Source organism: Thermobia domestica, chromosome 7 (assembly GCF_964235325.1).
Source record: "Thermobia domestica chromosome 7, izTheDome1.hap1.1, whole genome shotgun sequence".
Taxonomy (NCBI): domain Eukaryota; kingdom Metazoa; phylum Arthropoda; class Insecta; order Zygentoma; family Lepismatidae; genus Thermobia; species Thermobia domestica.
The window spans coordinates 169,280,263-169,305,834 of NC_137460.1; the positions used below are offsets into that span (position 1 = coordinate 169,280,263).

Genomic DNA, 25,572 nt, shown 5'->3' on the forward strand with positions numbered 1-25,572 from the left:
TTATGGATATAGGGGGTACATATGTACGGCCGAGAGAGGGAGGATGAAGATTTTTTTTTTAATTTTTCATCATTTTTTTCATCAGGTTTCGGCGGGTATTCCTCCCCCTTTGTGGTACATCCATAAAAATTGGTATGTGAAGCAATGAAGCAGTCCCCTACATGATAGTAACCTGTATGTGTAATTGTTGTTTATAGAGGAAGAGGGGGTCAAATTTGGTTAATTTACATTTATTTTCGAGACGGTGCCATATAACACAAGATATATTTCACTGAAGTGATCTAGAGGCATAAGTCTTGTTCGTATACATGATGTGTGCAGCTAAAATGATTTGAATATGGATGTGGTACTATAGTGGGGGAGAGGAGAGAATGTCTAATTCAATGAATGTTTTTCTACGCATATTAGTTTAGGCTGTCGTAGTGAAAGGACGTGTTTGTGCGAAGTTCCAGGGAGCAGTGAACCGTGACAACATGGGGATCGAAATTCAAGCCTGGCGTGTGAGAATAGGAATGTGGTGTGGTCGAGTGTGTATCAAATATCCGAAAACTCAGTGTGACCAACCTTGTTTGTCTCCTATGTACTTCATGGGAATTGTGATTGCTGTGTTGCTAGTAATTGGTGGGGTGGAACTGAATCCTGGACCAGCTACAATAGATGATGTGTTATCCAAGCTTGAGGACATGGACAGTAAAATAATATCATTGTGCTCAACCACCTGTGACCTGGGTAAAAAAATAGAGAACTTGACTGGTGAATTAAGTGCTATCAAGAATGAAAATAAGGAACTTAAGCGACAGTTGGAGGAGACAAAGAAGTTGATTGATAAGCTTGAGGACCACTCCCGCCGCAATAATCTTGTTTTCTACAATATTGCGGAAGGGGAGAAAGAAAGATGGGAGGAAACAGAGGAATTGATAAGGGAATTCGTTGAGGAGAAACTGCAAATTGAACTTAATCCGATGGACATTGAAAGATCACATAGATTGGGCAGGGGGAGGGATAGACCCATAATAGTGAAATTTGCGAATTACAAAAGAAAGGAAGAAATACTAAGAAGTGCTTATCGTGCCAAGGGAACGCCTGTCAGAATAGGAGAGGACTTTTGCTATGCTACTCGTGCCATTAGGAAGGAACTAAACACTCACCGGATCGAAGCAGTGTCGAGGGGTCAGAAAGCACGACTTCAGTATAATAAGCTGTACATCGATGGGAATCCTTTCCGGCTAGAAGATCTTAAGAAAAATAGTAACAACCAGATGTCTTCGAAAGTGCAGTATGGTAGTGAAACTAGTGCTAACGAGAAGGAGTCGGCAACAATGCAAGGTAATCTTCCCTCTGTTTGGGCTCCAGTCGGACAAACAGCAGCGGCAAAGGTGAATGAAAAGGAATATCCTGTCCTTCGACAAACAAGAAGAAGAGGAGGAGCACGACCTCAGGGGACTTTTCGAAATTGACAGGAAACGTTCAATGACCCTCAAGGTAAGACTTTGAAAACTGAATGCTCTAATGTGTTTGAAAGTGGTAAAAAAATAGAACATTTACGTATGTGCTATATGAATGTGCGATCTCTTAGAAAGAAGGCGACTGAGTTTTATCCTAATATTTTATCAAATGACTATGACATAGTAGCATTAACAGAAACTTGGTTAAATAACAGGTTTTTTGATCATGAGTTTTTTGATATTCGATATTCTGTTTATCGGAAAGATAGAGATAGTGCATGCAATAAAACACGTGGGGGAGGCGTGCTACTGACATTTAAGAACATAGAAGTGATTCAGGTTACCTATACCAATCTGAACATGGATGGTATTCTTGTGAAAGTAAAAATTAATTCAAAGGCTGTTTACATTTGCGTTGTGTATATTGAACCGGACTCCAGTATCTCTCAATATGATTACTTCTTTCAATTTATTGAAGGCAATTGTGAAGTAGGCAGCACTATTCTCATAGTGGGGGATATGAACTGTTCTCAAATAAATGGAACGCAATTTTCTTTTCTTAACTTGACAGGCAAATATCAGCATTTATATAATTTCCTATTGTATTATGATCTAACATCCCTTAATAATGTGTGCAACAGCTTAGGACGAACGTTGGACCTCGTGCTCACAAACCTTGAGAATGTTACTGTAGAAAGAGAGCTTCATCCTCTCGTAAAAGAGGACATGCACCATCCGTGCCTTCTCATAAATATATTGTGTAAAAGGGCAATAAAATCGAAATCCCATAAAAATATTTTAGGTTTCAACTTTCGAAAGGGAAATTTTTTGCGACTTTCCAAAGATCTACATGAAATTAACTGGTTAAGTCTGGGAACTTACCGGGATGTAAATAGAATGGTGGACCAATTATACGAAATAATTTATGACGCTTTTCGCAAAAGTATTCCCTTGAGAAAAAAGTCCACAAAAATTTTTCCATGTTAGTTTACAAGTAGTATAATAGAAAAAATAAAAAAAGAAATCGTACCACCGTGCTTTTTGGCTGAGGGGAAAGGGGAATTGTCAATATCATTATAATGAATTTTGTAAATTGCGGAAGGAAGTGAAACAGGAAATAGCAAGAGAGTATAAATTATTTATTTTAGAAACGGAAATTAACATACAGGAAGACCCAAAACAATTTTGGAACTATATTAAGAGTAAAACGCGACATCTCTCTTCTGGACCACTGTTGTACCAAGGACGTAGCCTGAGCAAAAATGATGAGATTGCAAATGCTTTCGCACACCATTTTCAGTCTATATATAGACTAGCGTCGTCAACTCACGATACCGGTAGTAGTCATTCATTTGGTGATAACATTGATAATAATACTATGTTAGGCTCTTTTTTTTTATATCGGAGATAACCATTGAAGAGATTGAAAGGGCAATCAGAAAATTAAAATCTAATAAATCAATGGGAAATGACAACATTCCTCCATATATTGTTAAAGCATGTATTGATATTTTCAAATATCCTCTAAGTATAATATTTAATTTTGCAATAAAAAACAATGTTTTTCCTGACAAATGGAAGCACTCAATAGTTTGCCCAATTCCAAAATCAGTAAAGAAAAACAATATTGAAAACTTTCGGCCTGTTGCAATTTTACCCGTATTTGCCAAGATATTTGAAAGTATCCTATATGTTCGAATACTAAATCACGTGCGCCCTGTAATCTCGATATATCAACATGGATTCTTACAAAGTAGATCGACAGTTACAAATTTAGGTATTATTACAGACTATATAGCTTCTTCTTTGGACAACAATGGTCAAGTAGATGTTATATATACTGATTTCAGTAAGGCTTTTGACACCGTACAACATGATGTTTTACTACATAAATTTAGTCCAGCGATGGTCAATTTCTTTTCCTCTTATTTACATAAGCGTAAACAGTCCGTTATCTGTAAAGAATTTCTTTCTACAAGAAATCGACATGATTTCAGGAGTTCCGCAGGGATCGAACTTGGGACCTCTTCTCTTTTTACTTTTTATCAATGATCTTCCGAGTTGCATTACAAATTCAGAAAAACTACTGTTTGCAGACGATCTCAAAATATATGCCAAAATCAAAACACAAGAAGACTGTTATTTATTACAACAAGACCTAAATAAGGTAATGAATTGGTGTAAGGTAAACAAACTTCAGATGAATGTAGATAAATGTGTGTCTGTGACGTTCAGTAGAAAAGAGTTTCCTTGCGAATATTCGTATTTCATTGGTGGGACAAATTTAAATAAATCGAACTCAGTGAAAGATTTGGGAGTAATATTTGATCATAGGTTAACATTCAACCAACATGTAGATAAAATAACTAATGAAGCCTACAGGAACCTCGGATTCGTAATTCGAATGAGTAATGAACTTATAAATGAGATGACGTTGAAGACTCTACTTTTCGTATGTTAGGGCTAAATTAGAATATGCATCAGTTATCTGGAATCCATACTTAAAATCTGAATGCCAGAAAGTTGAGCAATTGCAAAGTAAATTCTTGAGATATTTTACCTTCAAAAAGACCGGTCTTTATCCAAAATTTGAACACTATACCAATCTTATTGACAATTTTAAATTCAGGACGTTAGAACAAAGAAGAACACTAACTGACTTAATTTTTCTCTTTCGACTTCTGCATAATAAAATTGACTGTCCAGCGCTGTTACAAAATCTATTTATTCAAGCCCCGTCCCTCAAAACGCGTGCAAAAAATAATAACATATTCTTTTGCCGGAAAGCAAGAACAAATATACTGTATATGTCACCTACTTGGAGAATTAGTGCTGCTTACAATGCAATAAGTAAAGAGAATGTGTTTTTGGATATATTCAGTAACAAAGAGCGTCACTTCAGGAACCAAGTTTTGGAAATCCTATGATTCATGGCTATTTGTACACTTAATGTATTTTATTTGTCTTGTCGTGTTATTATGTATTTGTTTATGTATGTATTTAAACTTATGTATCATCATTACTCTTACTGGTTAACTGGACATAAACACTAATGTTAACCTTCTGTAACTGGAGTTTTATACTCTGTTGAGGGTACAAATAAATAAATAAATAAATATTTTTTAAAATATTTCCTACATAAAACGAATTCATTACGCAATGGCAGCAATAGCTACCATTTCTTATATTACTGTCACAAGTATGTGGCCTACACATTAGCATCATTTTGTCAGCGTAGGGTGGCTGCAAGGGTTGCCAGGGCCCAGCAAAGTCAATATTTTCATATTTTTAATGATTTTTTTATGTCTGTTCTTTTTCTACGAATACGGCGGGAATTTCACGAATGTTACCTCGTTGGAATTTGTGGTTTATAAGCTTTCCAATGGTGTATAACTCATGACTCTGTAATAATTAGGGGGGTCACCAGAGCCCGAACGTAAGAGTCTACCATTTTGTTAAAATCCCTGGCGGATGTCTAGAGTTAATTGTGTTGTTATGCCGTAGACACTAATCATTATTAGCTACCCATGTTGCAGATAGAGATGTATCTTGAAAACTGTTTAGTTAAAATATGTCATTTGCTCCTTGTAGGCTACTCATTGCTCTTTTCTATGAGTTGTATTGTATTTGCCAGAGCATTTCTTCTAGCTTATGATGTGAGAACTGTTCATTATTATGGAAATGATAGTGATCAAAAAATACCCAAGTTTTGAATTTGTGAATTTGGATCTTAGAATAGTGTATAGTGTGTTTAACCTCCGTTATTCTTGGAAATTAAGAAATGTTCAAATACTTCACTTGAATTTCTGTTGGTTTAGTTATGCGCACACTGATGTGCAGAATTTCGTTCAGTAATTGTTGTTATAATAAGAATATAACTCTGCTTGTGATTTACTCCATGCACAAATCCTGCGGAGGATGAGTTGTTTGTTAGAAAATTAAATTAGCTTCTTCAGTCTGATATTTGAGTTGTTTTAAACATGTCCAACCAGCATCGAAAAAAAACACGTTTAAAACAATTTGTTTTAAACATATCAACCCTGAACACGAGAAACTAAAAACAGATAAATATTCTTTTTCAGGGGCAAGTCGCGCTTGAACATGACTTTTCATGTGTGTTGTGTTCAAATACGAAAACTGTAATGGCAACTTGTTTGAAATAAATCCCTTTTCTTTTTTAGCAGTAAAGTTAGGTACTTTCATATTGAATAAAAATTAGCAAAGCATATTTCACTGATTAGGGTGCTGGTTCTTATGGAAGCTTTCACACTGAACCGAAGATTTTCTCATGTAGGTATCGGATTGCCACAATTCCCTTGCTGAAGGACGTGGCTTATCAGGAGGTCGGCCAAGATTCTTTTGGACTTAGCCTGTAGACTGCTTCTGGTCTCAATTATTCTCATATAACAAGACTAACCACATATAAAGTTGGTTCGAAATGATTTAAATTATCACTAATTAACCTTAAGGGGATAATCGCGATTTAAATATTCGTAAATCAGAAGAAATGTAAAAGTTAAGCGTTAAAATAAATTCGATAATTCCTAATGCAACCTAATGATAGCAATAAAACTCCTTATGTAACATTTTCAAAGCTAAGATTAACAGTTATGTTGTTGAAGACGGTTTATGACAACATAGAATATTACAAATCCAATTATCATAAGTAGTACCTCTGACAGCCCGGCATTTCACATCATCATCGCCCTTCATCCTGACAAGTGGGCAATTCACTTACCCACAATGACTTTTCAGTCGTTCCAGTGACATCAATATCTCAGTTTGGGTTTGGGATCATGCTTCGGTGAACCTTGACTATCACCAGCTATCAGCAGCTATTAGAGAATCAGAACTTATTTATGTATTAGATAATGTGTGTAACTATAGCTTTTCGTCTATAGAAGACGGAGAGCGTGCTTTCGGTGCCCGTGGTCATGGGTTCAATTTCCGGAGAGGCACTCAACAATTTCGATGTTGACCCAGCATCGTGAGGACAATTAGGGTGTTATCTTAAGTAAGACGTATCGGACTGCTGTCTAGAAAGCCGGCATTAGGGACTTCGGGTATCGATGCTTTGACTACACATCCCCACTTTCAACGTAAGCCTGCTGGTAGGAACCAAAGGACTGTCGTGCCAAGAATTTAGTTTGTTTTAATTATCATAACTGCCTTCTTTATTATTAAATTTTATCCAATATTTTCTTTTCAACTAGTTTGCGAAACTCAGAGCTAGCTACTTGTTTTCTCTTTAATTCATGTTCATAGTTAGCACAACTAATCACTAAGGAAAAACAATCTTTTCAATAAAATTCGCCTTGTGTCTTTCGTAGCTCTAACTTTAGTTATTTTTATTTATTTATTTATTTTTTTAAAGTTGAAGGGCGGTTTATCATTTTCCCGTCGCTTTCCCTATTTTTTTCTAGTTTTACCTATGTTTCTTTGCATGGTCATTGCGCCTATACGCACGTGCGTAGTGTGTTCGTTTACAAAAGCGGTCCATTTTCCAGCCACTATAGAAAGTAAGAGTGCACTGTATCAGAGAAATATTAATTGACGTTTGTAAGTGAATATATCTGTGACGAAGCCATAATTACTCAGTTTTTGCATTGTACAAGGATAAATCAAAAAGTAAGGTGAAATTTCCTGTCAAATCCATAGTATTGTGTGTAGCTAATTAATTCTTTTCCATGTTACAGGTAATCTGGTAATAGAAGCGTGACGGCTTGTACAACATTCTATGTCCACCCGTCTGATGCTGAGAGCAACTCAAAGATGGCGCAACGACTAGAACATTACACCAAGGAGGAAGTGCGTGGTGTCATTCGTTTTTTCTGGGCCAAGGGAACAAAATCATGAGATATTCATCGAGAATTGGTGCAGGTCTACCATAAGAGATATTCAATTCATTGGCAATGTCCTGCAACCGCACTCTTCTCTCTTCACGAATCATGGCATCGACGACAGCCACATTCGTGTCGGTGATGGACGTTGATGGTCTGCCACTTCTGCCATCATCTGTGACAGTACTCCTACCACTTGCAAATGCGTTACACCACACGTACACTTGTTTCAGCGACATAACACTATCTCCGTAGACCTGCACCAATTCTTGATGAATATCACATGGTTTTGTTCCCTTGGCCCAGAAAAAACGAATGACACCGCGCACTTCCTCCTTGGTGTAATGTTCCACTCGTTACGCCATCTTTGAGTTGCTCTCAGCACCAGACGGGTGGACATAGAATGTTGTACAAGCCGTCACACTTCTATTACCAGATTACCTGTAACATCGAAAAGAATTAATTAGCTACACACAATACTATAGGTTTGACAGGCAATTTCACCTTACTTTTCGATTTATCCTTGTACATAGTTTCCTCATCCTCATTAATCGCTTCACCCCCGCTTCCTGAATTCCAGTTCTAGTATTCTTTCTTGATGGGGGATTGATATCTCATGTAGGCTTATTAACTATAATATCAGCAATAAAGAAAGTACGGTTTAGTTTGCACTAATTTCAAAACATTGCGTTAATTAAATAATAATAATAATACGGAGCGAGCTCAGGCTACTTGTTAGGATTCTTGCTTCGCAATTGGATAATAACGGGTTCGAATTCGGAGACCAGCCATCCTGACTGAGGATTTTCTAGGGTTGTTCCTCAGTTATACTGGGCAGATGCTAGGTTAGTACCTTGATCTAAGGCTCTGGAGACCTTCCTTCCATTTCTTTTCCAATGTTTTCATCTGTTGATTACTACAGTGTAAAGTGGCCTCTGAGGATGTATCTGGTAGCTTATAGTAAATAAACAATAACGACGTAATATATCTTCACGAAACGTGTGGGTTAATTTAACTATAGCCTTACAGTCCCAATAGATAGCTAAAGTTTTAATATCAATTTCCTGACTTTTAAATACTATTTTCATATTGTTTCAGCTTTGTTTTCTCATGTATGTTCCTACCGAGAATTGAACCTGAGATCACATGAACAAATGCGAATAAGTTAAATATTTTTGAACACTTTAATATACAAAACACAAAACGCTTTAATGATACGATGCATGGATATGTTTTGGTTACGTCCTGCAATATATGATTAAAGAAACCTGGAGGGTGAAGAAGAAAGAAAAAACAACAACAACAGAAATCTCTTTTATATTTACTCCTTCAACAAACTCCCGACCTCAGAAGGGCAAGCCATAAGTTAGGTAATAAAGTCATACAACGAACACAACCATATCGCTTTCCTGAAATTCTCGTGTGTATGTTTAAAAATCTACTGTTGTTCCACGCCAACCAGTCTATATTTTTTGTTGTATATACCTTCGAACTGAAAGATATTAATTATTACATTTGTTGATGGTTGGACTCTAGTGAGTCAGAAACTACTATTAATAAAGAGTTTGTTTTGTCTAGTAGTCGTGCGATTAGAAGAGCCTTATCTAAAAGATATTTCATTTGTATATGAGAAAAGAAGAAAGTTTATTTTCTAAGAATAAAACAAATATTTTTAATGTAAAGCTAACATTAAGTTTCGAAGAGGAGCTAAACAGAAGAATTTGTTACCATTTACATCAGGTTTCAGACAGTTCACTATACTCTGAAATGGGAAGAAATCAAACTTGGAAACATTTTACTAAAGAGACTTCGACAGAAAGTGCAACATGTAAATATTGCAAGGTTAAAATAAAATAAAGAACAAAGGTACAACAAACGTGTTATGAAAACATTTAAAAGCACAGCAACCTACTATATCAGTGAATCCGAAAAAAGTTTTGACGAATTTTAGATATTCAATTTTATCATCCCAATTTCAGATGTAGGTTTGGATGCGAATCAAGATCTGAGATTCGAATTTCGGATCTAGGTCCGGATCCGGCAAGATCCGAATCCGGATCTCACTGGATCCGGGATATCCGAATCCGAAAATTTTTGGCCATCCGTACTGGGCTCGCAATCACTTGGGTTCGCAGTCACTTCTCTGAACTGGGCTCGCGATCACTCGGGCTCGCACTCACTTCTCTCGATTGGGTTCGGTCTCACTGGGGCTCGCGCCCAATTATTGAGCCCGAGCCCGGTTGAGCGTGAGTGCCGAGCTCACGAGCGTCGGGCTCGCGAGTTTGTACACCTATGGTGCGAATTGACCGGGATTTTGCAAGGGGAGATAGATTGCGCTTCAGACGACAATATCATGGCAAATTATGACAGTTGTAGCCAGGAGCGTCATTTAGGGAGAGCAGGAGGGGCATTTGTCCCTCAAGAGTTCGGGGAATAAATATACTTTAATCGATTGTCTACTAATATACCAGTACAAAGCGTGAAAGTCTTATGTCGGTGGTGCTCTTGCCCCATTAAGCGAAATCTAAAATGACGCAGCTGGTTATAGCATACATCCAGTATTACCAAAGGGAATTTCTTCCTCATCCCCATCCACAGGTCGTCTTTCTTTACAAAAAGGAAGGTAAATAATATAAAAAATAATAAAGTATTTTAAAAATATAGGACATTATTGAATCGAATTCCGAATTATTTTTTAAAAATACGTATGGATTAAAAACAAACAAAAAAAAAATAATAATAATATTGAGAGGTAGAAAAAGGATTGAGGCTGTTTTAATATTTTCAACAGGCAACACTGTTTTGTTCTCTTCCAGCTCGCGTAATACCCGAAGTGTGTTGATTTAAGTGTTGATTGTGAAGGAGGAAGGTTGTTCCTCGAGTACTGACTTTGACGTAGCCATGCCTTCGCTCTTCATGGATTAAGTTGGTCGGTTATACGTGTCCGAATGCCTTGCTTTAAATTCTGATTTGTGTGCTTAAAGAAGACAACAAAAGTTTATAGTTTATCAGCAAAGTCAAGTACGAAAAGTAAATGCGATATTTTTGCTCTTTTCTTTTTTAAAAAAGAAAAAGAAGTGGAGTGAAAAGTGATAAATTGGTGCAGTCGAATGTTAGTGCAATTAGCCGTCTGGTTAAAGAAATATTGTTGGTAAATGAATGATATTATTAGTAAATTAATTAACTGGTCGGTTATTTGCCAATTGATCGAAGTAAATTCTATTACTCTACTTCGCATTTCTGTGTTATGCACAATTTATTACTCGTAAAAAGGCGTGATCTTAGGGAACGTGTGAGCTGTCTTGGAGGCTTAGAACTTGGCTAATTTTTGGGTTGCAGAAGTCAGTCATGGTCTTATTTCCACCCAGGAGGCGAGTCCAGGGTTATGATTAAGACGATTAACCGAAGACTGAAAGGTGAGCATTAGAACAATTTTCTGTGTGTAATTGTCAATATTCAGGGAAATTGTTATTCTAGCTGTCTGGTTGTGATTTAGTTTGTTTCCTCTAACTAGAAGAACGACCAATAATTCCTGTATTTCGAGATTTAAATCGTAATCCATCAACCCAATTATCCCTTTAATTAATGCTCAGCTCGATCCTAGTTGTTGTTTCAGCTAAAGAAGAAAGAGATAATTGTGTTGCAGTTAAAAATATTAATTAAATACTGAGTAAATGGTTATTATAATTATTCTTGATTTCTTATGTATTGTGTAGCGGGAACGATTCAAGCTCGCTGGATATAAAAGAATACGACTTAACCGTTGATTTTTTCTGGTGTTACTTCTAGTCGAGTAAATTTTGAATAAAGTTGTAATGAGATTATTAATCTGGAAGTTAAGGCAGGTGTAGGGACCCCCCCCCAAATACGAGTAATGAGATTATTAATCTGGAAGTTAAGGCAGGTGTAGGGACCCCCCCCCTCAAATACGAAATAGAATTTTTGATTTAATGTTATTTTGCTAATAGCTAGGATTAGAATTGGTTCCCTAGTTAGATTTGAGGAAGGTCGATTATTGCGCGCTATTGAGGAAGGTTGAGTAAGTTTGTTTATATTTTTTCTCTCTCCGGAAACTTTATAAGCGCGTTACAAGCACTGGAAGATTTGACAACTGGTTTGAACTTCTTATTGTTTCATGCATTATAAGCATATGATGAATTAATATTTTATCGCTATTGTATTGGTTAAAGCAAAAAACAAAAAAGTTCACTCGTGCGGGAGTTCAAGCCAGGACCCTTTGCACTTGGATCATAGATGCTCTGCCAGGCCTTCACTTGATAACTTTACGCGTCGTATCATATATGCGCGAGTAGGAATCTAAGACTTTTTCTTTACTATTTCTGGCTATTGTGCTGTCCCAGTTTCTAATATTAGCACTTTGAATTTGCACTACTACCTCGCGAAGGATGGACCCAAAGTTTATTTACCAAAGTCTGCTTCCCCTTGTAAAAAAATGGGTCACCTGGAGTCCGCTGGCGAACTTGGACATTATTTGGAGAATAATCAACTATGCCTAAATGAAAAAGTCAGTTGGAAATACACATGAGGAGAAGTTATGGGGATTGAAGTGCAGTTTAGTAACCAAACTCAATGAGGAACAAATGTTAATGTAGCCACAATCAGTCAGCATCAATTGAGAGCGCAACTAAACACTTCAGACACGTGTAAGGAATGGTTGATCCGTTGGGTTAAATAATCTGTTAATTACGTCTACAAACCTTATAAAAATGTTTTTGTAGTTTGCGCGCAACACATTCTGTGTTTTCAGTGACTTCCAATGCTAAACTTAAATCCGCTATTACTTCTTTCCTCGTGTTCACTTCCACCTGAAAAATTATACAGTGAAACCTCTCTAAAGCGAACAGCCATGGGAAATCCAAAATTGTCCGCTATAGAGAGGTGTCCGCCTTAGAGAGGTTTCAATATTTTCGTACGTAAACTAGTAAACAAGGTAATATGCAATTTTTAAAAAAATGTATGAATCGCGTATTCACGAATATTACGAAAATGTTCCTGTGCCTGCATTATCCCCCACCATCAAATATTCTATGTTCGAGACACAACATGGAAATAAGATGTTATAGTTTTCTGCACTTTACACTTACCACTACTTACTACGTTTTCGGTATGTTGCTTTAATTTGTAAATTAATTGCAGTCCATTAGTGCCTTTTTTTGAGACAATATGCGTATTCGCTAGCAAAAAATACCGAACTTTTCTTTTGCTTGATTAGAGATTCCAGCGGGACAGTAGAATGACGTGTCATCGCAAATGGCAGGCAACTGTCAATCACTTTTGCCTCTGAAACAGGTTGGGTGGGAGTGGAATGCAGGCAAAGGACATGAGAGCATTATTACACACAGACGCTCCGTCTGAGTTGCTGAACAGACAGTTAAGGAGACAAAATGTTGTCACAATGCAAGGGCACCGATTTTTCTGTAACTTTGGAGGGGGGCATTCATAAAAAATACATATAACAAGAGAAACTACATATAAAAATACAGGGGGCCCACATGAGCCGCCCCCAGGATCGGCGCCCTTGTCACAATGCTTTCGTGGTGACACATGTATGAATTACTAAAAATGCGCTTTTACTGTACTTTTCAACTTGTTCCTAGAGAAAGTGTCCGTAATACGGCGGTAAATAATGCCTATAAAAGACAGAAAAGGCTGTCCGTGTCCGTACTTGAATGTCCGCTTTAGAGAGGTTTGCTAATATGTTTTTTCCTATTATAGTGTTTGGGGATTACAAAATATGTCCGTTAAGGGAGGTGTCCTTTAGTAGAGGTTTCACTGGCATAGTTGACCATCCTCTAAATCGTATTGAATTTTTGTCAAGTTTCCAGTGGACGTCAGCCAACCATTTTCCTCCAAGTACTAAATGTATTCAAATATTCATTTCAAACGGTTCATTCGATTTCCGTGATGATCGAACAAATAATCACGATGTTACTTTTACATATTTACCGCGAATTTAGAACTTGCCTCCTCCCCCCCCCAAAAAAAAAGCAGATTTTTAACAACGGAAGATGGGCTCACATATTGTAAAATAAGGTATTTATATCCATCTCTTATAACCATGTTGGTTCCGGCGTCCCTCAGAGGGGACATATAATATGACGATATTCTTTCTGTACAACTTTAAAATCAAGACTGGCAACATTGAAAACTGTTTACAGGGCATAATCTATTTATGGATAATATATATACAGGGTGCTGCAAAACAACATCGACAACGTTTGGGAGGTGATTCCTGACGCCAAGATAAGGCAAAAAGTATACACCAAACTGGGTGCACATATGTTTCCTTTCCGATTTATAAGCTGCCGAAATCGTGAAAAAAATGAACTTAAAATGTCCATAGCTCCAAAACTATGGAACATACCGTAGTAGAGTCAAGACTTCACTTAGGATGTAATATGTGCGCTATCCAAAAATATGTTTCAGAATCTAGAGTTCTCACGCAATAATTTTTTTAAGAGGGAGTTTGGCTACATACATATAATTTGAAGTATTCATCAACTACCTCTATCAAAAATTTTGCGGAGGTACCGCAGGATTCTGAAACATGGATATTTGGATAGGGCACGTACAAGTTCCGAAGTCTTGTCCCGACTACGGTAAGTCCCGTAGATTTGAAGCTATAAGACTTTAAAGTTCAGTTTTTCATGTTTTCGGCAGCCTATAACACCGAAAGGAAGCATTTGTGCACCCAAGTTGGTCTCTACTTTTTGTCTTATGGTGTCAGGAATCACCTCCGAAACGTTGTTGGTGTTGTTTTGAAACACCCTGAATAGAATACAAATTCCGTGTGGGGACACATTGTATTAAAATCTGTAAAATCACCCCAGACATTAGGCAAAAGTTACAAAATAGTGAGGATCGGACAGAAGTGTACGGGCGACCAGGGCGTATCACCTGCGTACGTCCCTACAACTAGCTAGATGTTAATATGTTCGTTGCGGTAGTGTAGAACTGAGTTTGGATCTCAGTGCTATACAAGTCACCGTGTCTCTCGTTGAAGCGCACAGAAACGAAGTATCGCACGAGCCACCTGTGACTCGTAACGCAGCGAATGTGTTTTAAACGAAGGTTTTCCAGTCAAATTTCATGTAGAAAGTAGGCCTGCTGAACTCACAAGAGCCCTAAGAAAAATTACGTTTTTAAGTTTTACGTTCAATGGTTATGCCGACTAAGCTAAAGGAGACATCGATGACGGGAACGAAAGAAATAGTGGAATGAAGAAAGTTGAAAGAAACAGAACCCCGAGAAAGCGTACACACACGGCGTTTCTCCAGCACAATGATCACTGGGTGAGAGCTCGGATAGATGCAGGGACACTCCAGACCTGAGCGGGCCACGACCTAAATAACCATAAAGGAAGCGCTTATCATTTTGGAACAGGGTAAGCCATTAAATTCACAAAACTTCAATAATAATAATAATAATAATAATAATGGTATTAAAGTTTTTTAAAGTTGCCTTAAAATTAAGCAAAACTTACCGAAAAATCGGAATTTTGGGGAAGGGGTCTGGACCTCCAGAACACACCTCTGCAACTACCCAAATTTTAAACGAAAGGTTCCACTAAAATTTCATGTAGAAAGTATTCTACTGTATGTTTTAAGGAAAATAACTGCAATAAAAATAACTGAATATCACTGAAAAGTAAGGTATATAATAAAGTAACTTTTAGGATATGCAGAAGTATTTATAAAAGCTTTGCTACAACAATACGTACACAGACCATAATTTTATAAGCTCAAATATACAAAGTAACAAAATAGCGTTTAAGATTCAGTCTACAGAGCAATTGATACTTAAAGAATAGACATACACTGTTTCGAGAATCAAGATAAGACGAGAAAAGTTTACGATACTTTTCGTCTCGTCTCGTTTCTCATGTCTAAAGCAAGAAGATAATTTGAGTTAGCCTTGTCCCATATCGAAAGCAAAATGTACGGTCTCGGTTTTGTTTGAGACACGAGATAAAAAATTCCTCTTCTTGTGGGCAACACTAAACAAAACCGAAATGTTCTTGCCAAAAGTCACGTTTCTGCTTGTAATGGTATGACCTGAGCGATAATAAGCTCTAACTTTTAATCTTCTACGAGATAATAATACACCTGAAGGTTATTATTATTATCATTATACCTGAAGATTTGGCAGTTCAAGTATTGTAACATCCGAGCATTCAAAATCTGAAAGTAAAAAGTGTGATCGCCGAGCAATGGTCAGCAAAAATTTCTAAAGTAAAAGAAACACTTTCCCTTCGTGGATCCGATCCGACGACCTTTAGATTACAGGCCGAGCGCCTTGACTACTGAACCACGATCACTGCACAGTAAAAGATACGTCCTTAGTGTGTTAACATTAGGTTTGTTTGCCTCCGGTTAAAAGTTCTATGTTATTTTCTTTTGTATCGAAAGTTCTTTCGTATTTCTTTTATAATAATTTAAGTCAATAATCTTTGGATAGTTTCTGTTAATAACTTCACTTATTCTTAAACCTTTGTGGTTCTCAGTTTTGTTTCTTATCCACACTTAATTACAGATATAACATATTTAATTCTCATAGTCTGCGTTTGGTCCCCATTACATGGTCAAGGACATATCCGCCACTAAACAAACCTTTGTTCGACGTGGTATTGAAACACAAGGATTACCTGGTGAGCTCCAAATTTAAATGACCGAATTGATGCCTTCTGCTTGTGGTTCTTTTTTTAACAAGCATTAGAAAAAAGGAATCATAAGATAGCCGCAGCGGAGGTTCGAACCCAAGACACCTAATGATTATTTACTCTTCAAGTACGTTATTTACTCACCCAACAACACAGAGAAAATTCTGTAACAAACATAATATCTCGGAGAAGTTGTAAGTTAATACTTTTTTTGTGTTAACGTTAAGTGCTAAGTATGAAGATTTGTTCTGATTTTTTTTACAGCTTGTCTAAACTGCAACATTAAATGTAAATAACTAATTTATTCATATCTGCTAATTGAATAGCTTTGTTAAACATAATTAAATTACGAAGTGCATGCGTATTGGATGGACTGATTGTTCATAACATAGATTCCAGGAAGGGTTAAACAATGTAGACCCGCAACAAAAATCTTTTTGACATAATGTAGTATTTCATGACACAAGACGCTTCTTTTAGATTTCAGCGTAATTAATTAACTACCTACCAAGATACAAGGTTTCTATGGTAGAAAAGAAATATTGTGTCACATTCAAGATTTCTTCAAAAGGGTTGTCATAACCGAGACTTGGCTACTTAAGCCGTCATTCAGCAAACCGAAAGTTTCTGTTTCTTTCTTTTTCTTTTCTTTTTTTCTTTTTTTGTAAATCAATGTTTTGATTCCATGCCTTCTCCCTCCGACTATTATTTCATGACTGAACTAAGTTGGAAGACTTCGGCAGTAGTGAAAGAATAGTCGGTGTTATAGGCACTAGGTTAGAAATCCGGGGGTCATGAGTTCAAATCTACTCAAAGTCAACTTAATACTTTTAAATTTAATTTGTTCTTGCAGGGTGTATGATGACTTCTTTTTTGCTCCAAGTTCTCCATCTAGAGATGAGATGCAAGAATCATGCACATGTTAACCGAGAGAGAGTGGGGATATCTCCAATTAAAATATGATCCGAAACATTCATCGATATTCATATTTCATTGTCTTAATTCATTTTTATACATTCTTCTTTACGAAATTACAGTTCTCGATTACTTACAATATAGCAAGAGATAGTGAATGGTATATTACGGCGTATTACAAGAGAGAACTCTTATTCTTTTGATATCGCATATACTTCTAATAAATACATGCTTGTATCATTAATTGGAGGTTGGTACACAAACTCATGTTATGTGCACAAAATATGACTATTTGTCATATCTAAAACCATTGCATCAGTAACATGTGTGTTACTGATGCAATGGTTTTCGCAAATTGAACTGACACGCTGCACATCTTGTTTTTACGTTCGTAGGTTGTCTTTCTGTTTTCTTTTTCTTTTTCCTTTTTATTTTCTTCTGTTTCATTTTCCAAACACACTGGAAACCAGTAATACAACACCAAAAAATATTCTTGTCAGCTTTAAATGTGTAAATGAAAAATAATAATAATAATACATTTTTTAAAAATAAAAGCTAGGATGGTTTCGCTGATAAAAAATATTCTCACGAAACAAAGATGGAAGTCAAAATACCTCGACCTAATATTTTTTCATGTTTTAGTAGAGATACTAAAACTGATAACTAACTAAACTGAAGGTAACGTTGAAACGAATAATGTGAAACATTCGGAGATTCAAAATGTTATAACCTGTAAAATGAAATTAATGTTTGACCAACATTGATTTTTCCTTGGTATATCTAAGGTTAAATAAAATTTCTGTGTAACTCTCTCATGATATCAATCGTACTGTAAATACTAAACTGTATATTCTAAACGATTTTTCATTCGTCGCAGAGGTATGGACATTTTCTATTTTTTTAAAGTCTGCTACACTGACTGACATGTTTTGAACAAACTAGTGCATTTTAGAACGCCTTATGTATTTCTCAACCAGCGACTGTTAAGAGTATTGTTGGTTGTCTAACTTTGCAGGATATGAAAATTGGAAGTGTGAATGCAGTTTTGTTCGTGTGCATACATTTCATTAATAAGATTAAATAGTTTCTTCTTTGTTGCTATTCCAAGATTCTTAATCACTTCCGCTGGTATTTGATCTATTCCTGGAGCTTTATCATGTTGCATTTTCTGCAAAGCATCGTCAAATTCACACTGTAAAATTGGTGGTCCTAATTCATTTTCATCGACGTCTTCTTCCTTCTCTAGCTCTTCTTCGTTCACTGTCTTCTCTGTAGATTTCTTCAATATATTCCTTCCATCTTTTTGTTATCTGCTCCTCTTCTATTAGTGTTGTTCCGTTCTTGTCTATGATAATGTCTGTGCGTTTCTTTTTCTCACCGAACAGTTTTCTATTTCTAACCTTTCTATATGCCGTTTCTGTATTGCCTTTTACTATATTTTCTTCGATTTCTTTCCACAAGTTGTTTATCCAGTTTTTTCTGGCCTTCTTTACTTCTCTTTTGATGTGATTTCTGCACCTTCTGTATTCCTCTTCTTTGTTTATTATCTTGAACTGTCTTCTTTGCTCCATCATTTCCAATACTACTGCTGTTATCCAGGGTTTATATTGGGTTCTTGTTTCTCTTCCTATATACTCATCGGCAGCTTTTATAGTTCTTGCTTTCATGGCTTCCCATTTCGAGTCGATGTCATCACCTGCTAAAGCTACCTTAGACGTCTTTTTGTCTGTCGCATTTGCAAATTCCCTTTTCGTGTTTTCCTCTCTTCTTAGCTTGATTGTGTTCCATCTTTTGTTTAGTGCTATCACTCGTTCCTCTTTAGTCGGAGTTCGCTCTTCATCAAAACTAAACTATGGTCAACGTCTGCTCTTGGATAACTCTTACTGTTCTTCACTTGATTTCTAAATGCTTGTCGGACCAGTATATAGTCTATTTGATATCTTTCTTTGTCTATTGGTCTTGTCCATTTGTATCTTCTTAGTGCTTGTTCGAATAGAATATTCGTTACAGGAAGATTATGGCTTTTGCAGAACTCAACTAATCGTGCATCTCTCGCATTCCTTTATCCTAGGCCGAAATTCCCAGATACATTCTCTTCTTTGCCTTCTTCGACTACTGCGTTCCAGTCACCTATGATTAAATTATCCTGGTCTTGAACTTGCATCAATACTTCTTCTATTTGCTCATAGGTTTCTTCTACTTCATCTGTGTAGCTTGATGTGGGCATATATACTTGGATTATCGTCATATTCCTCGGTTCGGTTGCTATCTTCAACATTACCATCCTTTTATTGTATCTCCAGCTGCCTATAGCTTTCTGTCCTGTTCTCTTATTCAAGACAAAACCGACTCCTGCTGTACCGTTTACAGCTCCTGAGTAAGTCATTCGAAGTTCCCGTTCTCATGTCTCCTCCATCAGGCCACCTAACTTCGCTGATTCCCAAGATATCTATCTTCAAGCGTTCCATTTCTCTCTTCAGATTTTCCAGTTTTCCACACTGTAACAGCGATCGCACATTCCACGTACCTATCCTGCAGCAGGGGTTTCGTTTGATGACCGAGGAGGCCCTGCTGTGTTTCCTTCCACTGCTGAGGAGACCCTCTGTGAAACAGTGGTGTCGTATTCCCTAATATTACATTTTCTTATTTCTCTTTTCATGTTGTTTTATAGGGACTGGATAAAGTGGTGGTGTCCCAGGTCCTTCCACCTAGCAGTGAAACAACCATAGAGGACATCCTGTCCCTGCCTGTTTTTGTCCTCATCTGAGCCTTGCCGATGTCAATAATCTTCAGCCTCAGTGTGGTAACGGTAGAGCTGCTGCCCGCTACCATAATATCTTCGTCTGACTCCTTCCTACCCCTAAAGACCTGTCCTTCATGGGAAGCTCTCTGATAGCGAAGCTATGTCCGGCATAACTCTCGGGATCACTAGAGCACGCAAGCCCCCCATCGCGGCAGGTTTCCTAAATGTTCATTATAATATTTCATATGATAATTCCTTATAATGTTCCATATGCTGAACACAGGGAGAAAGTTAATTTTAGTAAGTCCTAAACATAAGAAGGTAAGGAGGAGAAGTAGTTACAAAAGTGGGAAAAGGTGTTCATTTTAGTAAAGCATTATCTCAGTAAGAAAAGTTAAATACAAGATGTGTCCAGAAAAGGAGTTGGAGGTATGCAAGTATATACAAGGTATGTCCAAAAAGGAAGGAGGATGGATGTATATACAGGGTGTGTTTAAAAAAAGCTTTCCCATGTTCATCTCTAAGGGTTCTAGAAGATTCTACGATCTATTCTACGTGTTCTTTACTACATAAGGAGGTCACCCAATGTAGGCCACGTACGTACGTGAGTAACAATAGTCATAAACGTGTATCATAATACCCTGAAGGGTGTAACAGTACTTTCTGCCATTTTGGACATTTTTTTTTTTTGTTTCTTTCTACTACAGCCTCAATGCTGAAGATGCTTTCTCCCAAAAATTTTGACGGAGTGGTATGGGATAAACTTAAATGTGAGGTAGCTGCACTGGGATACTCTTTGGTAAAAAGAAACAATGAGCCTCGTAAAAGGAAACAATTCGAATACATTCACGACTCTGCACATCAAATGTTCAGAATATGGTATACTAGACGCTGGCTACTTCTGTGCTAGAGTAAAGATACCTGGGCTTTAGAAGTTATAAATTCATCGCAAATTTCCACTTGGAAACGCGAAAAACGTATGTTCTAGAGTAGGGTTTCTCTCAACCTAGATGCCACGAGAGGGTTTCATGGGGATCGCGAAGATAAGCAAAAGAGAAAAATATAATTAGAATCTAATACTGGAAAATATTTTTAAATATTATTTTGAATTTTGTTCTGATAGGCATATTTTTATACATACTGTTAAGAACAACAAAAATAGGTCTACTAAACATTTTCAACGGGTGCATAGTTGTTTAAAAATCAATGTAAATGAAAGAGGTACGATATGAAACTAATGATAACTCCTATTGAAATACCAGAAAAATACAAATGCAACAAAACCTGCATGTTGAAATAGCTACAATTAAAATTGGAATCTAATGAGATATCCGTGTTGCATTTGTTTCAAATATTTGTTGCGTTTGTTGACAAATCAACAATGGACAGATTATTCTGTCGGCAATAAAAGGGATTGCTTTTGTTTAGGATCCTTTGTTGTTCTTTGCAGAACTGTACAGGTATGTATGTGAACGAATAGTTGTTTCTTTCCAGCAAGCTGCCCACAATGAAGGTAGATTTTTGGTGTGGAATTTTATTTGTTTTCTAAATTTTAAATGTAAACCAAGTTGTTTTTAGCAGTTGTTGGTGATACTGAACACATACACAACAATGTACCAAATTCACAACAATATGAAGTAACTCAAAGTTGCAGCCTTTCGAAAATTAAAATACTCTAACTTTTTTTTAACAACTGTACAAGTTTTTTAAAACTAAAATTAGAAATCACTTTTATTTTGTTTATCATATGAATCAAAATTAACCCTTTTAAATTATGATGTCACAACACCTGTGCCATGGCGTCGACCTTAGGAATTTGCTTTATAAGTCTCTAGTAAAGCTTTTTAGACCGGGTTTTTTTTTTTTTTTTTTTTTTGCATTCATTCAAATATGGAAGCATCATAGAACATATTTTATGGGCATTTTGCAGCATCGCATGCTCTGTCTGGGGGCTGTGACGTCACAAACATGGACGATGGGTTTAAAAAAAGGGTATATTTGAGAATTTTTTTCAAAAAATCCCTGACACATTACTATTTACCCTAGAATCATGGTTTGTATATCGTTGGTTTCATTATAAGACAGGCTTTCGAAATGTATCACTCAAATTTTCCTATGGTGTACCAGAAGCGGGAAAATTTTGTACGAAATGGAAAAAGGGGATTTTTTAAGAAAAAAATTCATTTTTCCCCATTTTTCTCTTCACAGGTACACGATAGCGAAATTTGAGTGGTACCATTTGAAAGGCTGCCTTACGCTGAAGAAAATGAGGTATAAATCATGTTGCTAGAGTCAACAGACGTGTGTCAAAAAATCTCGATTTCTTTATTTTTTTCATCTTTTACACATTTTTAGTCAATTACTTTAGTAAAGTATCTACAGTATTATCACTATTTATTCTAAAGTCATGATACGTACCTCGTTTTCTTTGGCATGAACCAGTCTTTCAAACGGTATCACTCGCATGTCTCTATCATGTACCATAGTGGAGAAAATTCGCGAGAAAGGGAAATTTTTGTCAAAAAATCCTTTTTTCTTCGATTTTGGGCCCCCCTGGCTATGGTACATGCTAGAGACATGCGAGTGGTATCGTTTAAAAGACTGGTTTTGGCCAAACAAAACGGTGTATCAATCATGTCTCTACGATAATTAGGGATGAGCCAGGAAATTTTTATATAAAAATGGGTTATCCATTTCTCACATAGGGGAAAGCTGATACTGTTTGCACATGGGGCAATATTTTTTCCTCTTTTATTTTTCAAGATATAACATTGAAATTTTGTACAGTTATTACACATAGTATGTAGTATGTTTGAGATTTTTTGGGGCTCTGTGGGTTGACACAGGGGCCGGCCAGAGGGCCCGAAATAGGGGAAAAGGGATTTTTTGACAAAAATTTCCCTTTTCGCGAATTTTCTCCATTATGGTACATGCTATAGACATGCAAGTGGTACCGTTTGAAAGACTGGTTCATGGCAAAGGAAACGAGGTACAATTCATGTTCCCACAATGCACAGTCTTGATGATGATGATGATGATAGTATAGAAATTCACTAAAAAGGTATTATCAAGGGAAAATATGTAAATCGGCTGTAGCATCAAAGCTATTCATCCCAGGGCCACTCTTTGTATCTCATTCTCTTCACCATAAAGCAAAGTTTTTTTTTTTTTTTTTTTTTTTTTAGTAGCATTCGCATGATCGTATCCTATACCAAAGGAAAGATATTCCCGATAAAAAAGGGATTTTTAAAAAAGAAAATCCCTTTTTCCCACTTTGAGCGAAAATTTCCCGCATTTGGTACACTTTAGGGAACTTTTACGGAAACACTGCTTTACTAGAAACAAAACGGGGTATGAACCATGATCCTACGATAAATAGTCTTGACGTAATAGATGATTGAGTGAAAGTCTACAAAATACCTCAAAAAAGCCATAATTTAAAAGGGTTATGGAAGTTACGAAGTTTTAAAAATTTTCATTTGGCCACCATTTTAAAACAATATAACGGATCGGATTCGATATTTGTAATATGAATGAACTGACCAAATTTGGTTTTATTCCATTCGCTTTTAGGGAAGTTACTGTGCCCACTATATACAACTAATGGATTCTACTATTATAAAAGTAGATTTATATCGTGATCTCCGCAAGAGGTATATTACATATCCACACAAACTTATTAAAACCACAAATTTTAAGGGGGTTGCTGGCAAGAGAATGTGATAAATTGGGGGTCGTGATAGGAATTGGATTGAGAGCCACTGTTCTAGAATATATATTTTTCAGATTCAATAGATTGAAACAGAAATTTAAAAAAATCACGGAACACATTAAACACCACTTTCAGAATATTTCAGAAAACCTCCAACGAATGATGCTTTAGCTATCAAAGTTATAAATGTTTTTGGTATTGTGATACCATGAGTTAAAATATTCATTGGGCTGTTATCAAGGACAGGTAGCTACGATGCGATCTATGATAGTACATAGGAAGTAAATTCAAAACTCAATAGACCTTAAAGTTTAAATACGTCTTCCATGTTTCAAATTACTGAAGTCTACGACAATTCCATGACGTCGTTCGCAATGAATAATTTACATTTTTCTGACTACTACTCTGCTGTTAGAAACAGTCTTGAGATTAACCTACTATGAGTTGGTATCCAAATAGTTTCAACAGTGAAGTGTGTAATATGTCAACCATTTTACTTCAGACGAACTAATTTGATTAGTTTTTATCCTACTTACATTAAATAATATCACTTCTGCTATGTATATTTATTAAACTTACATAAACTTTAAATTATTTTTCAGCCGTCGAACAGATACTATGTCCAAAAGGTTAAGTGCCTACAATCTTGTGCTGGTGTTTTCTGTGGTCATTTTAGTCTTTTTCCTCAGTCAAAGGCTTTCAAATTCCAGTGTAGTGGAACGGACACCTCATATGGACATAGGAAGATCTATTCAGGTACCGAAAAGAATAAATAGATTTAAGAGGAAAATCATATGCATGTTACACTCATATGAAATATGTTTGGAGAATAGCTCTTGAAGTTTTTTTGTTTTCTTTCTCTTGCTGTACGAATGTTTGTTATACTTGTTGCTTTTTCAGAATCTTCTATTTTACGCTTTTTAAGTCTTGGTATTTTGTATAGCGTATTGCAAACTTTTCAATTAAGCACATGATGGTGCAAGTGTAGGAAAAGTGCAGCATATTTTTGTATGTACGCAGTCCTGAATGCTGAAATATCATCTACTGTGAAGTTGGTATTATTCTCGGTTTATGTGTTCTTCGGAACAAGAGGATTTCGATTACGTGTAAGCGGATAATATATATATATATTGTTTTTCATAGTGCACTTTATACTCTCATGAGAAATTCACGTAAACAAATTCAAACAATAAAAACATTTTGTCATTATTATTATTTTAACAATGCAATACAGAGCCCACATTTCAGTATTAAAGAACTGAAAAATTTATTTTTAGTTTTAATGTTACATGAATCGGTGCTTGAAAATGTCCTAGAATCTAGCTCAGACGACAGCTTTTAAGGTTTTTTTTTTTCCATTTATAAAGTGTGTAACGAAAAAAGGTTCAGTTCTCATTCGTTCGTTAGAAGCAATACACCAGGATGAGGTACATTTGCTCTCTTAAAACATGAAAAAATATTATCTATCTAACTGATGAAAACAAAGGAAATAAGATCAGGCTAGTGATAAGCTGTGGCATACAATTAAATTATTTAGAAATAGCTGAGGCAAAATACAACTGAAAGGACCTACTAAACAGTGTATTATTAGAAATGCGAGATTTTATTATTGTATTACAAAGTGATAGATGAAATAATTTTATTCAACTCTTTGCTTTATATATATATATATATATATATATATATATATATATATATATATATATATATGTGACATTGTCTGTTGAGAATGAAAACACCTTTACAGGAAACTTTTCGAGGACTTAGTCGCTATTAATAGAATGCATTAATCCGTGTATATTTTTAGTAGGTCGTTATTAATGTAATGGAATTTTCAATATATAATTTTAGTACAAACTCTGTTAAGTGATGTTTTTTCCCTTTTTCTTGTGTTAAAATCAGCGATAGTGCACTGCTGACACTGTTGTTCTTGTCTCACCAGGATGCGATACATTTGCTCAAGATAATTTAGAGTAAGGACATTCATAAGATAATTTTCGCACCTTTTTCGTATCAAAGTTGAGAGATACATTTTTGTTGTCCTCGTGCAGTTTTCTTGAAGAACAAATTCACGTCATTTTGGGAAGAACTTCATTCGCATTTGTTTTGTTTCTAGTAAGTTTTGTTGTTGTGATTATATTCTTTAGCATAATAAATCTTCCACTACTAGAAAGGAAAGTATTGCAAGTGACATATTTCAGTCGTGGTTCTTAATTACACAGTTATAAGTAGGTTTT

The 25,572-nt window shown here is 36.1% G+C and overlaps 1 protein-coding gene across 5 annotated transcripts in view; it reads left to right on the forward strand.

The window, feature by feature from the left end:
* The window catches only part of LOC145690570 (carbohydrate sulfotransferase 6-like), a 464,276-nt gene that overhangs the window by 24,275 nt on the left and 414,429 nt on the right, over positions 1-25,572 (forward strand). For 4 of the 5 annotated variants that reach the window (XM_081765591.1, XM_081765593.1, XM_081765592.1 and 1 more), the window contains one exon: positions 23,938-24,091. In XM_081765591.1, coding sequence (XP_081621717.1) covers positions 23,938-24,091 — 154 coding nt within the window. Of the gene's footprint in view, positions 1-10,206; positions 10,702-23,937; positions 24,092-25,572 lie in introns of those variants that run through there. The other variant, XM_081765594.1, reaches the window with a different exon arrangement.